The following is a 14,389-nucleotide window of genomic DNA, read 5'->3' as shown; positions in this document are numbered from 1 at the left end:
GACTTTTAAACTTATCTTAAATTGTTTTAGAGGATTATATGCTAATAATCACTCAACAGTTTTCCTAAAAATAAAGGACCCAGTTTTCATTCCTTAATTTTATCAGCTTAAACTCTATCTAATGTGTGGTCATGGTACTTTTATTAAATATTTGTATAGTGAATCGTGTTTGCATCTTACTTAATAAAAAAAGCTACTTTTCAGTTTGTCAGTCTATATGTTTTGGACTTTATTATTGTAGTTCAGCCTCATTGGAGACTGTTAAATTGTAAATGATCATAAAACAGAGAAGTTTATGGTTTTCATCGGAGCATTTTGTTGCATCTTATTTTCAGGATCTGCTCCCTTAATGTGTTTTTTCACAGGGATTCTTACAACACTTTTATAGTTTCATGTTTCTAAACTTGCATGCTCACCTTCAGTCTGCAGAAGACCATACATCATCAAATAAACTATACAGTGATGTGCTTAAGTAACTTTTATATAAAGTTAAGTCAGAAAATTGAAGACTGAGTTCATCACGAAGGTAAAAAAAGAGATGCTCAGACACAATGAAATGAGAAGAAATATCTTAAATCCTTTAATGGATGCAGTGATAATTATAAATAGGTACTGCAGTACACACATATTAAATACACAAAGATGTTTTAGTCTAGTGTATAAAGCTTTCAGACTATCTCAGGCTCCTAAATCCAAATGTTGGCACAAGTCAATCATCTGAGTTCATATTTTACAGCACAACTACTTCGATGTGTGTTTAAAAAGTTGGCAGCGCCCTGCAGTGCTGGGCGTGAACACGATCAAAACAAGTTCCTCTCGAAGAAAGTATAGAGTACACAGAAAATGACACCATGTGCGATAAACTACATGACATTCAGAGCGAAAAGTCGAGAGCCTGAGAAATTGGATTTCCACACAAACAGACACACAAACTTTGGTTGTTGACAAAATGCACCAACAGGTCAAGTTTTGTTTTTACTGCCGACGACAGCGTAGAAAGAAAATTGGGGTTAAGATTTTCTTTTTGTTTCCAAAATTCCAGTCAAGTACAAATGTAGAAATATATGTACAGAAAAGAAAAACATAGAAATCTGTATTCATAAGGCAGAAGTGCTTTTCCGTACGTTCATATTGAGATGAAACACATCTGAGAGTCAGAGCTCAGCAGGTTTTTACCACCAAAACACCTTGAATGTTTTTTTTTTTTTACCAATGTAACACATCTATTGCACATACAGTATACCTTCATACCAGATTACATACACGTGTAAAAAAGAGGCTTTTGACATTGAAGTTGTGCATGTTGCAAGTAATCCATGAATAAATCTTAAAGTACAGGCATATTAGCAGTTCTTAACTATAGTATAGTTCCTTAACTTGTCTTCGATTATTAACTATGACTAATATAACACGTACACCTCGTCTACACCACACTGGATCTGTTCAGTCACAGTGCTGCCATACAATCATGCACTTTTAAGCTTACAAGTGAAAGAAGACTCAGTCCTTTCTCCATCTACACAGTTTGGTTACAATATGAGCGTGTCCTTCAGATGATGCTGGTGTAGACAAGCTGATGACACTAGAGAGGAAGATAAACAGAAAGAAACTGCACCTACAGAGGGAGTTTTCTTCTCACATACGATACAGAGAATGTGATCAAAGACTCCCCGAGCATAACAGAAGCTGTTTGTTCACACCTTTGTGTTTCTTTACCTACAGTGATGAGTGATGTGTCTGTGCATATCATTCAGAGAGACTATTAATATTTATGCTTCACACCTCGACGCTTACGCAGATTCTACAGGCTAATCTTTCAGGCAGTGATGTGTTTCCTAATGCATGCCTCCATAGTCTTAGCACCTTTGCAACATGTCATTCATCATGAGCGACACAAGAGTCCTCGCAGCCTGAACAGAGACTGAATGTGATTCAAGTACATTTTCCATTATTTTTTAGGTTGATATCATTTCTTTATTCAGCTTTGTTGAATTCTCCCTTCTCATTGGTCAGTCACAACGTTCTATATTTTTAATTTTTTCAGTAAGCAGCCCTGTAACAAGAAGGATAATGTATAGCGAGTGGGTCATTATTGCGAAATAAACCCTGACGAGGTGATGCAGGACCCCAGAGTCAATCAATTACTTGCTCGCTGTACATTATCCTTTGCTTATGAATTTGTGCTATATTGGAATAAATAAGAATTTTAGTCTAGTTTTCAACAATCAGTTGGGGGTGGGAATGTTGCCGCTACCATGGAAACACTCCAACGTCCAAATTCATGTGTTGTTGTGAATCAGATCATGGTGGAGCAATGTTCAGGAGCTGGCTATACTGTGAGATATGACATGATGCATTTAGGAATAGAAGAATTCATCAGGACATAACAACTCATAATAAGTGAGTAACACCTTTTTACATTGAAATGACTGTCGTAACTTCATAAATTTGTTCGATTCTATGATTTGCACCACGAAAGAGACAGCAAGAATCATGGATTACAGCTCATAAATTAATTGTGCCATAACGCTGTCACAATGCTGATGACAATGGTTGCCATATCTTTTCATTTTACAGTATGAAATGTAACTTGCTTGCATCGTGAATTCATCATAATGAATTCCACATTACAAATTAGGTCATAAGATAACTTGATACTCCCAAAGTTAAGAATCAGTAATCCCCATTATATTAGATATGAATGAGTACACTTAAAAGTTGGGGAAGGGAATTCATATCACCCCCAATGCAGTATGGAAACAGCAGTAAATTCAGCCCACACAGCTTCATGATGCTGTACTTATTATTATACACCAGGAAACCAAACTGTTAGATCTTTACTAGCCGGGCAAAATATGTAAAATTTGGCCTGAGGATGGTGCAAGAAAGGTCATGCTACCTAAATCAGAAGGGTTGTTCTCTGCACAGTGAAGGCAGTTGTACTACTCAACCTCAGCTGTGTGTGTCAACCTCATTAACTCGGGTTTAGCTGTGCTTTGAGCTAAAGGCTAACCGCAGCGTACTAACATGCCTAAATTCTAATGTTTACCATGTAACATTTAGCATGTACGCCCCTGTTTACATACTAATGAACTCTGACATGTTTATGGCTATATTAATGGAAAATTCCCCAAAGAAACCAGAGACCAAGAAGACAAAAAAAGTTTTCTGAGCTTTGCCGACATTACACAGACATCACATACAGACGGCGCACCTTATCTACATATCCCAGAGCTCCTGCCTGCAGCAGAGCAGTGCGGAGGAAACAAGGAAACATGGCGTGGTCCTGATCTCAGCTCATCTGCTCCAAGTGGGCAGACAGCAGAAGTATAGGAGGCAGAAACTCCTCTTGTTTATTCACCACTTCAGTCTGACGCGACCCGTTGTAGTCGGTGCCTGAAAGTCGAACAAACAAACAGACTTTGATCACTCTCATGTGACTGGAGAACATTAGGCTGGCTCTGTGTGACCTACCAGGCTGTGTAAATAGCATTATGTAAACAGAAAAAAAGCTGTAATTTCTACAAAAACGTCTTGCTCAAAATCTTCAATACAACAATTTATGTGCCACAGTCTTTGCTATAACCTTTTAAAATTGTCCATACAACTTAAAGGAAAACTTCACCCACAAAATTATCATTTGAATATTTGAATATTGATTACTCAACTTGAATTCAAAATTTCATTATTAAAGTTTATATTTTGGGCGGGGAAACACAATGGTTTGAGTTGAAGGTCTGCAAAAGAATAGTATCAGTAACACTGTTAACACTGTGCTACATTACAGAGAAATACAAAACCGTACTAATGAACCTTCATTAATATAGGCCTATATTTTATCTACAAGTGCACATCACACACTGAGCGAGCCGCCTGTTAATGACGCTGTCGGCAAAGCAGTAATGATTGCGCTAAGTGGCTAATGGGCACGTAGCTACTGACATGTTTCAGATGATGGGTCATGTTTGTACTTGATGAATAATAGGCAAATGTTTGCCTGCAGAGTTTAAATATCACCTTGGGTTCGTCCTTCACCTGCTCAAAATAACCTGACCTGTTATTAACTAACCTGTGCTATAACCGCAGGTACCCACCCTGTAAATTAGGGGCCATACACATGCCGTGTCTTTAACTGCCTGGAAAATGCAAGGTCAGGTGCTGGGCGATACTCTTGTGCCTTTTTCGCACCTGCTTTCAACAGTGCGGCGGCAGCTAGCGTCTGAGGTTGCTAAGCAACCTTAACAAGCATCATATAGCCTATTTTCCTAAAATCCTGAGTGCAGAGCTGATCTTCTTCCAGGTGCTTTTTGTAAGTGTGTAGACCTATCATTTGTGGGACAGATGTAAAGCTCTGGGTAGCCCTGCAGTAACTGAATATTTACAGAAGAAGGGAAAGATATCTGTCGGCTGTGATTGGTTTGTAACATGACTCCTGTGTGACTGCTGAATCTCTTTATATGCCAAGATGTATGTGTTGATTGTTTTTCTCAGTCTTTAGTAATCATTAGTGTGGTGAAAACAGTTCAGAATAACCCACCACAGATATTTAATAGTAGGTTAACATTACAGCCTTAAAAACAAGAATTAATTCACCGGATATGTCACTGAACAAGAGCACAGATGCAGGCTGCACACAGATGGAAAAAACATACTTTAACAAATAGCAGATCAATGTTCAAAAAACACTCTCCATCATATTTAATGTGGAAAAGCGCTGACAGCTCTGATGTCCAGTATGTCTAATATGTGTTTCCACTCACTTGCAGAGACGAGGTCCATATACTGGCAGACGGCATGAAGCAGCAGCCTCTCAAAGCTGAGTCACAAACACAAACAAAACAGAATTACTTTCCACTCCTCAGTATTCTCCTGTAGACCACTTACAGAAACAATCAACCAGTTTCTCAGCATGGATCAATAAAGTTACTCTGTGGGTTTCATGCTTTCACATCCTGTTCGTTGCTTTGTATTTCCTGCTACTGCACCGACTCCACTTCTTTGTTTGGATCACAGAGGTTTCAAGTAAACTAATATAAACTGGTTTTCCAGGTGGGGGAACATGATCAGGATCCATTAGGCAGAGCTTTCAACCTATATGTTAGCGAGGTGGTTAAGGATGAAGACGTGCTTTAAAACAAGGCAAAGGGGCCACGTTGGTGTGGTTGTCTTGTTTCAGGCACCAGTGAGACAGGAAATATAAACCAGGAAGCTCAGTTTGAGTAACACATCTATAAGGGCTTATCAGATGTCAAACACAGCACAGTGCTGATCTATAAATATATATAATTAATTATATTAATGTAATCTGGACCCAGATAGGCTGCATAAACTTGATAGATGGATTAACTAGTGAAAAATGATTCATTCATTCAAAGCTTTGGCTAAAATTGACACTATCCCTTTTCCCCATTTCCCATAACTGTAGTGAGTGTTTGCAGCACGTCTGATGGTGCTGAGTGACACTCCCACTTTAGATTTATAGGTGTTTAACGTCTCCCAACAGCCTGCGATCAAATTGGAAAACTTTTTATAACTAACATTACAGCCTATTGCAGAAGAGAGAAACTATTCAAGACTTCTGCTTATGAATTTAAAAACATTTTCTGAGGTCTCTTCTTTAAGCAAATTGAGTTCAGAGCTTTTAATGACTAAATCCTGTAGGCACACTGAATATACAAAAATGGTGTCTACCTGCTGGCGAGGTTGGTTGTGTAAACTGAGCGAGGTTGAGCCATGAAGAAGCTCAGAAGGTTTTCCTCAAGTACTTCCAGAGTTCCCTGTGAGGAGAAGAAAAAATTGTGGGCGGCAGCCACAAGGTTTGATCCCCACAACAATCATGTGTCCTGAAGCATGATTTGTGCTTGAGTCAAATGCTGAACTTATGTGGGATTCCCCGCTGAGTCATGGTTTGGTCAAACCTGTTTGTCATTTGCAAACATCTGGAATGGCATGTCATTGTCTTGTAAGCAGCCAAAAATAACTAATGACGTAAAGGAGAGGGATAAACTGACTTTTGCGTCAATGACTACGACACAACAAGCTGGTGAAGCCTCAGAGTTTGCTGCATAGCAGACATGCAGGAAAAGACAAGTCCAAGTGGCAAAATCCACTGAGGTTAACATGTCTTCCACCAATTATCGGATCATGATGATGACAGAGAAATGATGAGAAGCTGAGGCTTCATGATGAAACTTTGACTTTAAGCTCGTAGCTACTGTGCATATATGGACTCCTTCCATGTACGTAGAAGAGATGACACTCACCATGGGGATTTGTTTCCGTTTGAGAGTCGCTCGAAGCCTGCGATCGATTCTCTGGAAGCAGTCCTGAGGAGTGAAGGCAGGGTTTACTGCAAAGAGATGAGCAATGGTCAGCCAAACAGCCACGTTTCAACAACCAGCCGACAAACAAGCAGACACTAAGACGCCCACCATTCCTCTCGTCTTTGAGGGGCCGATTGGTGTTTTTCTTCTTGGCCTCCTCCTGCTCCAGCAGAGACAGCAGCCTCTCCTGCTCCTCACCGGAGCAATTCATGAAATCATTCCATGGCTAAAAGAACAAGAGAATGAGGTGTCCATTTTGCAATCAATTCCTGTTTTATTCAGTGCTTTTAGATTTGATTACACTGTGATCAGCGATGCAAGACAAGCTCTGGCTTTTGTAAGAGTTGAAAAGGTAAAACTTTCTCCAAAACGCGTAAGAAAAACAGTAAAGCTAAAACCAAGTCAGACGTAATGGCACTCTTGTAGCATTAAAGAGCAGCAAGGTTTATTACATAGTTTTACCTCTACGTAGTTTCCGTTGGTACAGGCTTCGGTGAAGATCGATGGGATCGCCGGGTTACTGCAAACTTCCAGATCATCTTTGGAGCACTCATCCCTCTCAAGAAGATTGGCGAGAAAGCGTGCTGACAGTGGAGAGTGGTGTGATTACCAAAGTATCCAATGATTTATGATTTTCAAATGTTAATTCTTGAGATTAAAAAACTAATTCTGTTGTAAAATTAGCTCACAGACTTTGAGGATTGATAGGCAATGCTCAGCCTGCAGTGGATGACCACATCTTATAATCTGATCATGTGAAATAAGATCTTACAGTTCTCCTGCCGGCGGAGGCTCTTCTTGCCTTTGGCTCGAGGAGTGAGGTCAGAGTTGCGGATAGCTTGGTTGATGAAGAACTGCTTCTTTTTGGTGGGAGACACTCGCTTGGCTGGAGAGTTGGGCAGGGAGGTGCATTTACGCTCCTCTATCAGGCTGGGAAAACAGAGAACAAGATGTCAGTTTAGCCAGTTTAGTCACAAAAATCCTGAAGCTCCTTAATTTATTTCATGTTCAAGTGATGTAGTTAACTACATGTTACTTCAGCCCATGATTATTTAACACGTTCTTCAGTGTCCTTAACAATATCAAGTGCGAATATACACTGAAAGTCTAATCATTCAGCTGTAGGTTACATGTAGACAGGGTGATAGTGACATGCAGAGTGCACGCTTTTTTGAGTACATAAGGTATGAGAAAAGGTTTGGTGTGGCCTAATTTTGACCCACTTCAATGGACTTTCACTGCTCTTGATTTGTGGTCTGAAAATGCTCTTTGAACTTGACATTATCATAAACTTGCAGCATTTAAAGTCTTTTAGGTGCAGGGTTTCAGCTATGAAGTGGTCCCTCTGTAATTGCTGAATGTCATGCATGAATATCATAACAACATCATCTTACTTTATCCAAGAAAAGACAAAAACACCAAACAGCTAAGTGGCTGAGGAATGTGAAGATGGCCACCAGGCTGCTTTAACACCTTAAAACAATCATTATTAAAAGCCTTAGAGTTAACAGTTCACCTTCACTGTGCTGTGCTGCCTCTGTTTTGTCTCTGCAGTGTTTTTAAATTGCTCACAGAGGGAAGAGCCTCCTGCAGTAGCTGCAGATGTAGGTCAGTGGGTGGTGAGTGAGTGGGCTTTCTGCCTGTGAGTTGCCATTTTTAGCCTGAGCCCTGCAGGTTGTAAGCAACACCACACCAACATAATATAATGTAACCTCTGCCTGGATAAGATAACATATGGTTTGCCTTCAACATGATATCATATGATTTACATTTGACATGTAACCCTTTGCAAACTTTGGCCATACAGTGGCACTGATATGATTTATAAAACATTTATAAATATAAGCAGTATGTTCCTCAATCCTGTATGTTAATCTTTGCATGCTATTAACAAGGAAGCCTTAACATAATCTGATATAGATGTGCTGTAAGAGGTGATAAGTGAAAGGCTTATTAGCTCATGTGTTGACAGAAACACCCAGACGTGATTTAACTAGGACTTTAAACACCCCAGCGCAACCCAACGTATCCAGGTCAGTTAGCTAGTTAGCTGCCAGCTGTTAAAAGGCTAACTAAGATAGATAATTAAAACATGTTAAAAGCCTGTTTAAACCTTATTATTAATGTCAACCAAATAAGCATGATTAGCAAGAGAGCTGACACGATTACAGCTGAGCTAAAACCGTTTAAATCTCCATTTAACTGAAGTTGTGATTCGGGCTAACGCTAACTAGCTAACCAACGGATCGTAATTTTCACTCACATATAATCCTGTTCTTCATTGTTATTTGTCAAAACGACCATTTTATTGAAGCAAAACAAGCGGAAAGAAGCCACGCTCTGTATCCTTACGGTACAGGGAAAAAATAAATACAGTCGGGACGAAAAAGTGAAGTTAAACGGAGGTGTTTGCTCGGCAGTTTGAGAGCAGCTAGCTCAACGGCTGCTAGCCGGACAGTGAACAGTTATAGCTGTTTGTCCTCCTATTACAAACAAAGAGAGGAGAAACAGTGAGAGGTCTCACTCTGTCTCTACTGTATGCTGCTACATGTTGTAAGGCTGTTAAACATGATGTAATCACTACAACATGTCACTTCTACTTCCATTTAAGAGCATTTGTATTTTTTATTTATATTTATCTACATTTATTTCTTATTTCATTTTATATACATTTTTATTTACATGAATTGAAGTTTTCTACCTTAGAGCTTAGAATCTAATCATAGGTGGATTTAAGGTTATTGTAACTATAAACGCAATTTTTTTTGTATTTGTAGTCATGGGTTTAGTTTTTTTTTCACTAAAGTTTTTATTGAGTTTTCACAGATATATAAACACACTGATACAAAAATTCTACAACAAAATACATAAAACAACCAAAATCTAAAGTAACAATAATAGGTTGTTTAGAACTTTAATATTCAATCTTTATACAAGTATTTTATCTTTAGACATTCTTTAGTTGGTGTCCTGTCTCATACAAATGTTATTTTTTCCCCAGTTGTTTTTAAATGTATTCTCTCTAACTCTCAGAATGTATGTCAATTGTTAACTTTTCTATAATTAAGATTTATTAGACAATTTCCAGCCAGTTTAGGGGCATTAACATCAAGCCTTTCTTACTTGCTTGGGAAAATCAGAAATTTATCAGCTAATCTAATCTAAGATTTAGGAAAAAAAAAACAAAAAAAAACTTAGATCGGGGGTTCCCAATGTTTTAATGACCAATAGCCATTTTAGCGAGACAGCACATAGGCCTAAATGAAGGCCGCAAAGGAAAAGTGCACACATAATGACCTAATGTGACAAGTTTAATGACTTTTTGTAAAGACTTACTTTAATATATACGAATTAATATACTAACACTTTACAAATATTAGAACAATCAGAAGTGCTAAAGCCTAAATCAGTGGTTCCTAACGGGTGGGTCGTGGTCCAAAAGTGGGTCGCAGGTCCATTTTGAATGGACCCCAAGTGACGTAGTGTGAAGTTTGTAAAAAACACACTTTATTTTGGAGCACAGTGAATTTGTGGCACAGAACTTTCATTTTGATATGCCTTGTCCTGCTGTAGAGTGACTGACTAACAGACAGCTTCTTAACAGAGAGAGCAAATTAGCTCAACAACATGGCCAAACACAAGTATGACGCTGAACAGATTAAACTGTGTGGACCTTGAACCAGTGACTTAGGAGAAATCTGGACTCTGTGACTGAACCAGTTGAGAAGCACTGGCCTAAATAACACTCATAGTGTAGCACTTTTTAATTCATTTGAATGTAATGAAGTAGAGACAGTACAGTGCTTGATACCTACCCACAGCATCCAAGCAAGGACTACAGAAACACCACTTCGACAAACCACATGCAGAACTGAAGTACACCGTAGTATAAGAACCAGTGGTGACAATAATGAAAATTTTCAAAATTTCATTTGCGAATTGAGTATTTCAGACGGCAACATATGGTTTCCTTTTGTATATTTACTGCCTAGCCTAACGTAGTTAAAACCTTTTTCAAGTCCTGAGTGAGTCATCTTGTCAATAGACAAGCTTTGGCACACCTAATGAAACACATTCCTGTCATAATTTGCAAAATAAAGCCTCTGCCGCCTCCATCATTTCTGATCCAGCATCTTTGAGTGGGTTCAAACATAATCCATCCTTTGATATAAGTGTGAATACCAATGACTTCCTCCTGGCTCATAAAGAGTGACTGGAGTTTGTGTGCATGTTACCATAACAGCCAGTTTAATAGGCCTGCCACAGAGTCATCTAATTGTTCCGAGCTTTTCTTTTCTCTGCTGCTGGAGAGAAAGAGAAGCTGTTCAGTTTGTTTCTGGCAAAAGAAAAAAGTCAGTAAAATTTGGACAATTTTTAATCTCAATACGCTTTTTTTTTTAGAGATGTTTGGACAATATCAGAGAAGATTTTTAAAGGTGTTTTTATACAAATTTTGGAATGAAGAAAGAGAAGAAGGCAAGCTCAGTAAAACTGGAAAAACATGAGCTAGACACTTGTCCGATGATCGTGTGTAAAGTGGAGAAATCAATTCCCAAGATGAGACCTGTGAAGTCAAAGGAGAGGATTAAAGCTGCCACATCTAAGAGCAAATCCACCTCAGCCAGGGAGGCTACTACATGTGAAACATCAGGGAATATAATGAAGCTTTGTGTCAATCTGATGCCTGTTCTGGCTGCAGCCAAGGAGCCAGTGGAGGAAGAGGAAGAGAGAAAGGAGGACAACGAATGCACAAGTAAAAAGAAACCTGAAACCAGCTGCAAAAATGATCCATCTGTCACTAAATCTGAGGAACAAATACTCAGTTCTTTCACAGGATTAAATCTGGACACTGACACCAAACAAGCACAAAGTCCTTGGCTTGTGCTACCACCTATAACTCAACCTAAACCAGCTCCTGAGTGTTGTGACCGTCAGAGGGGGCACCACACTCCTCTACCTCCCATCAGTCCAACTGAGCAAACAAGGACCATCTCTTCAAATGTTACTATTAGAGGCTGCAGAGGCGACGGGTTAGTTACAGGACATGTAGCAGACAGCAGGCCCTGGATGGACAATCCCCTGTTCTCCAAAAGTGTGAGTAAACTACAAAACCAGCTGACAAATAATGTTCGTTCTTCTTTATCATTAAAGACTGATTACATCTCCTCCTTAAATTCCTGAGATGAAGAGAGAAAGCTTGAAGTAGCTCATGTAAAGGTAGTTCAGTAAAAAGGACATTAAGGAAGTTAAATCTCTACCTTTACTGGAAACCAGGAGGACTTGCATCATCGTAAACTGGTCTGGCACAACTTGGGCTGTGATTGAGAGGGAGTTATTTAGTCACAATTTTACACAAGGGGAAGAACACATTAGCCAAGTAGAGTAGAAATCAACAAGGCTTTGGGCAATAAAAAGAGTTTTAAAAGTCAGAAACAGCAGCATCTTCCTGATTGAGTCACTGGCATTGATATACACACACAGGGCAAATACTCTGTATTGCCCCTTTGATACAGTGTAGAGTGTTAAAACAGAAGCTAAGAGACATTAAAAACATTTTTCACTCTTCTAATATTAAAGGATGCAAATGTTTTGATGGCTCATTTTTCAAATTATTGCTTGAATGAGGTCTAAAATTAAAAGTTTGAATGGTAAATAATTTGACAAGCTTTTAGAAAAGAAAGCATAACTTCAAAACAGCAGTTCAAAAATTAATTTAGTTATTCAAGATACACCAGTGATGGAAAGTTACTTAGTGCTTGTACTCTGAGTATTACTCTCGTAACAACTTTATACTTATAATAGGATTATAAAATGTAATATACTGTTAAACATTAACCATTAGTTCCCAATATTGTGACCTCTTACAGAAAAAAACCCATATATATTTCCATAAGATATTTCCACTTTAATTCTCACATGGTTTCATTTTAACAACTGTCTGAGGTCCACAAGATGAAGAATGATCTAATTTAAAAAAAAACAACAACAACCTGAGATTTATCTTGTGACCCTGAGGACAGGGCCATGAACCACTGGACTAAAACTAATATTCTGCTTATGCACTCTTATCATTCTTATGTCGTATAACAATATCAGTCACTGGGGAGTGAGTTCTTTTACTTTTGGTACTTCTGGTTTTGTAAGGACATTTTACTGTTAATACTTGAGTTGTAATGGTGTATTTCTACACTGTGGTATAGGTACCTTTACTTATATGGAGCTAAGTACTCCTTCCACAACTGTCAGACAGATACAAGAACACACACAAACTAAAACATGACAGGAAAAATGTCTTCCTCTTCTGAACACAACTGCCATCACACCCGTCTGACTCTCCTCTCTTGTTCTCTCTGCAGAGATCTCCTGAGTTTCGTCTCCCTGACATCTCCTTGTCCAGTCTGGATGCTCTGCTGCAGACGGTCACACAGAAACTGGGGAGGAAGAGGAGAGGTTACGATGAAGGACGGTGGACACGTGTCCATTCTGATCAGCTCCTCGCAGCTGTTAGTGAGCGACGCTTGAGGGAGAGGAGCGGCACGGAGAACAAAAACCTGGCCAACATGTATGTTTGGGAGTTATGAGTACAGTTTTGGAGAATGTTATTGTTCATTGTACGGTAGTTAAAGCACTGAAGGGAATATAGGAAGTCTATTAATCACGGTTTCATTAAGGTAAAGCATTGTTCATATCTGATTATTATACCTGTTTTTAAATTAAATATGATATATGAATACAGCCTCATCCGCTCTAGAGAATGGAGGTTCCTCCAGCTGTTGAGGAAAAAGGACATCTGACAGGAATATATTTCCACATTTTATTCAATATTCAGAAATTCAAATGAATTCAATTTCTTCATGAATCACTGTAGCTCTATTTGAACTAACACAAATGTTTCCCCTTCAAAATCTTCTAAGAAAACAGGTCTCTTGTGCATGTGCATGGCATTTAAATCCAGTGTGGGAATGGCAGACTCTGCCACTGACAAAAAATAAATAAATATTAGAGAACTAATAATGACTGTGAACACGTTTGATGGCTTTAACAGAAGCCACAAAAGGTGTAAAAAAATGCATTTAATATGAGGAAAAATCTGAGATTATCATTTTTTAGTGACTTGATGTATCACAGTAAAGTTGGCTAAAAGGCAACTGACACAAATTGTCGTGTCCCATGATGGACTAAATACAGTTTTTACCCTGGCAAATCAAAGAAACTACTGAAATCTTGGCAATAAAAATGGTTAAACACTACAATATTTTATGTTTAAAATATCGGTCATTACTGAACCCTTAATATTGCAGACCAGTAGATAACAATGTCATCTTTAAACACGTTGTTTAAGTATGTTTACTGTATGCTAAAATCTGATACATGTAGAGTTTTTGCATTCATGTGTAAATGTTATTTATCTAAATAACATTAGATAAGTGACTTCAGTGTGAAGAAAACCACTCCGTCAATTTGGTTTCTGTCTTTTTTCTCTGAACAGTGAAGCAGTGACAGAGACATCAGTGGGTGGATGCAGTGTAAACTCACAGCGGAGCCTCCCACCACTTTCATCTGCCCCAAAACCAACGCTCATCCACACTATGACGAAGAAAAACCTCCTGACATCCAGCATGCTGCAGTAATTCATCAAAAACAACAAACTGGACTCATAAGATACAGAACAGTATTTAAAAAATTATACAGGAAACCACAGTTTTATTTTCCTTCGGGACAAAACATTCACAACAGACATGTACCCGTTTTTCTTCTCTATGCTAGCATATCTTCAGTATATAATGTACATCTTATAGTAGATGCACAGATAAATTTATGTTCAAGTACAACTTTTCAAGCATAATACCATAAAAGTACATTCAGTAGTACAGACTTTCATTCCAAAATGACACATTCACCATTTTGATCCATCGTAATGTTTAAGATGTTTAAGGTCTGCATCATTTCAGCCTTCTTTTAACACATTTAACTGTATTAAACAAACATTTCACACTGTAACAGTTTGCATTTTGGAATGAAACCCTTCTGATTCTTTGTCTCATGCCTATAGTTACCATTGTAAC

At 38.4% G+C, this 14,389-nt stretch overlaps 2 protein-coding genes across 2 annotated transcripts; one reads left to right on the top strand and one right to left on the bottom strand.

Annotated features, from left to right (window-relative positions):
* Positions 1–2,228: 2,228 nt before the first annotated feature.
* Positions 2,229–8,782, bottom strand: r3hdm4 (R3H domain containing 4). Its single transcript, XM_033622733.2, has 8 exons — positions 8,587–8,782; positions 7,096–7,253; positions 6,786–6,907; positions 6,432–6,549; positions 6,264–6,349; positions 5,692–5,777; positions 4,761–4,816; positions 2,229–3,396 (listed from the first exon to the last, which is right to left on the bottom strand). The coding sequence occupies exons 1-8, from the start codon at positions 8,625–8,627 to the stop codon at positions 3,293–3,295; spliced, it is 771 nt and encodes a 256-aa protein (XP_033478624.1). The 5' UTR covers positions 8,628–8,782; the 3' UTR covers positions 2,229–3,292.
* A 1,856-nt stretch (positions 8,783–10,638) lies between these two features.
* On the top strand, positions 10,639–13,954 carry LOC117253826 (uncharacterized). The gene is made up of 3 exons (XM_033621558.2): positions 10,639–11,417; positions 12,680–12,885; positions 13,813–13,954. The coding sequence occupies exons 1-3, from the start codon at positions 10,782–10,784 to the stop codon at positions 13,952–13,954; spliced, it is 984 nt and encodes a 327-aa protein (XP_033477449.1). The 5' UTR covers positions 10,639–10,781.
* Positions 13,955–14,389: the final 435 nt, after the last annotated feature.

The sequence above is a fragment of the Epinephelus lanceolatus genome, chromosome 6 (assembly GCF_041903045.1).
Source record: "Epinephelus lanceolatus isolate andai-2023 chromosome 6, ASM4190304v1, whole genome shotgun sequence".
NCBI lineage: Eukaryota > Metazoa > Chordata > Actinopteri > Perciformes > Serranidae > Epinephelus > Epinephelus lanceolatus.
The sequence above is the reverse complement of the archived record's forward strand: the minus strand, read 5'-3'. Positions and strand labels throughout refer to the sequence as shown.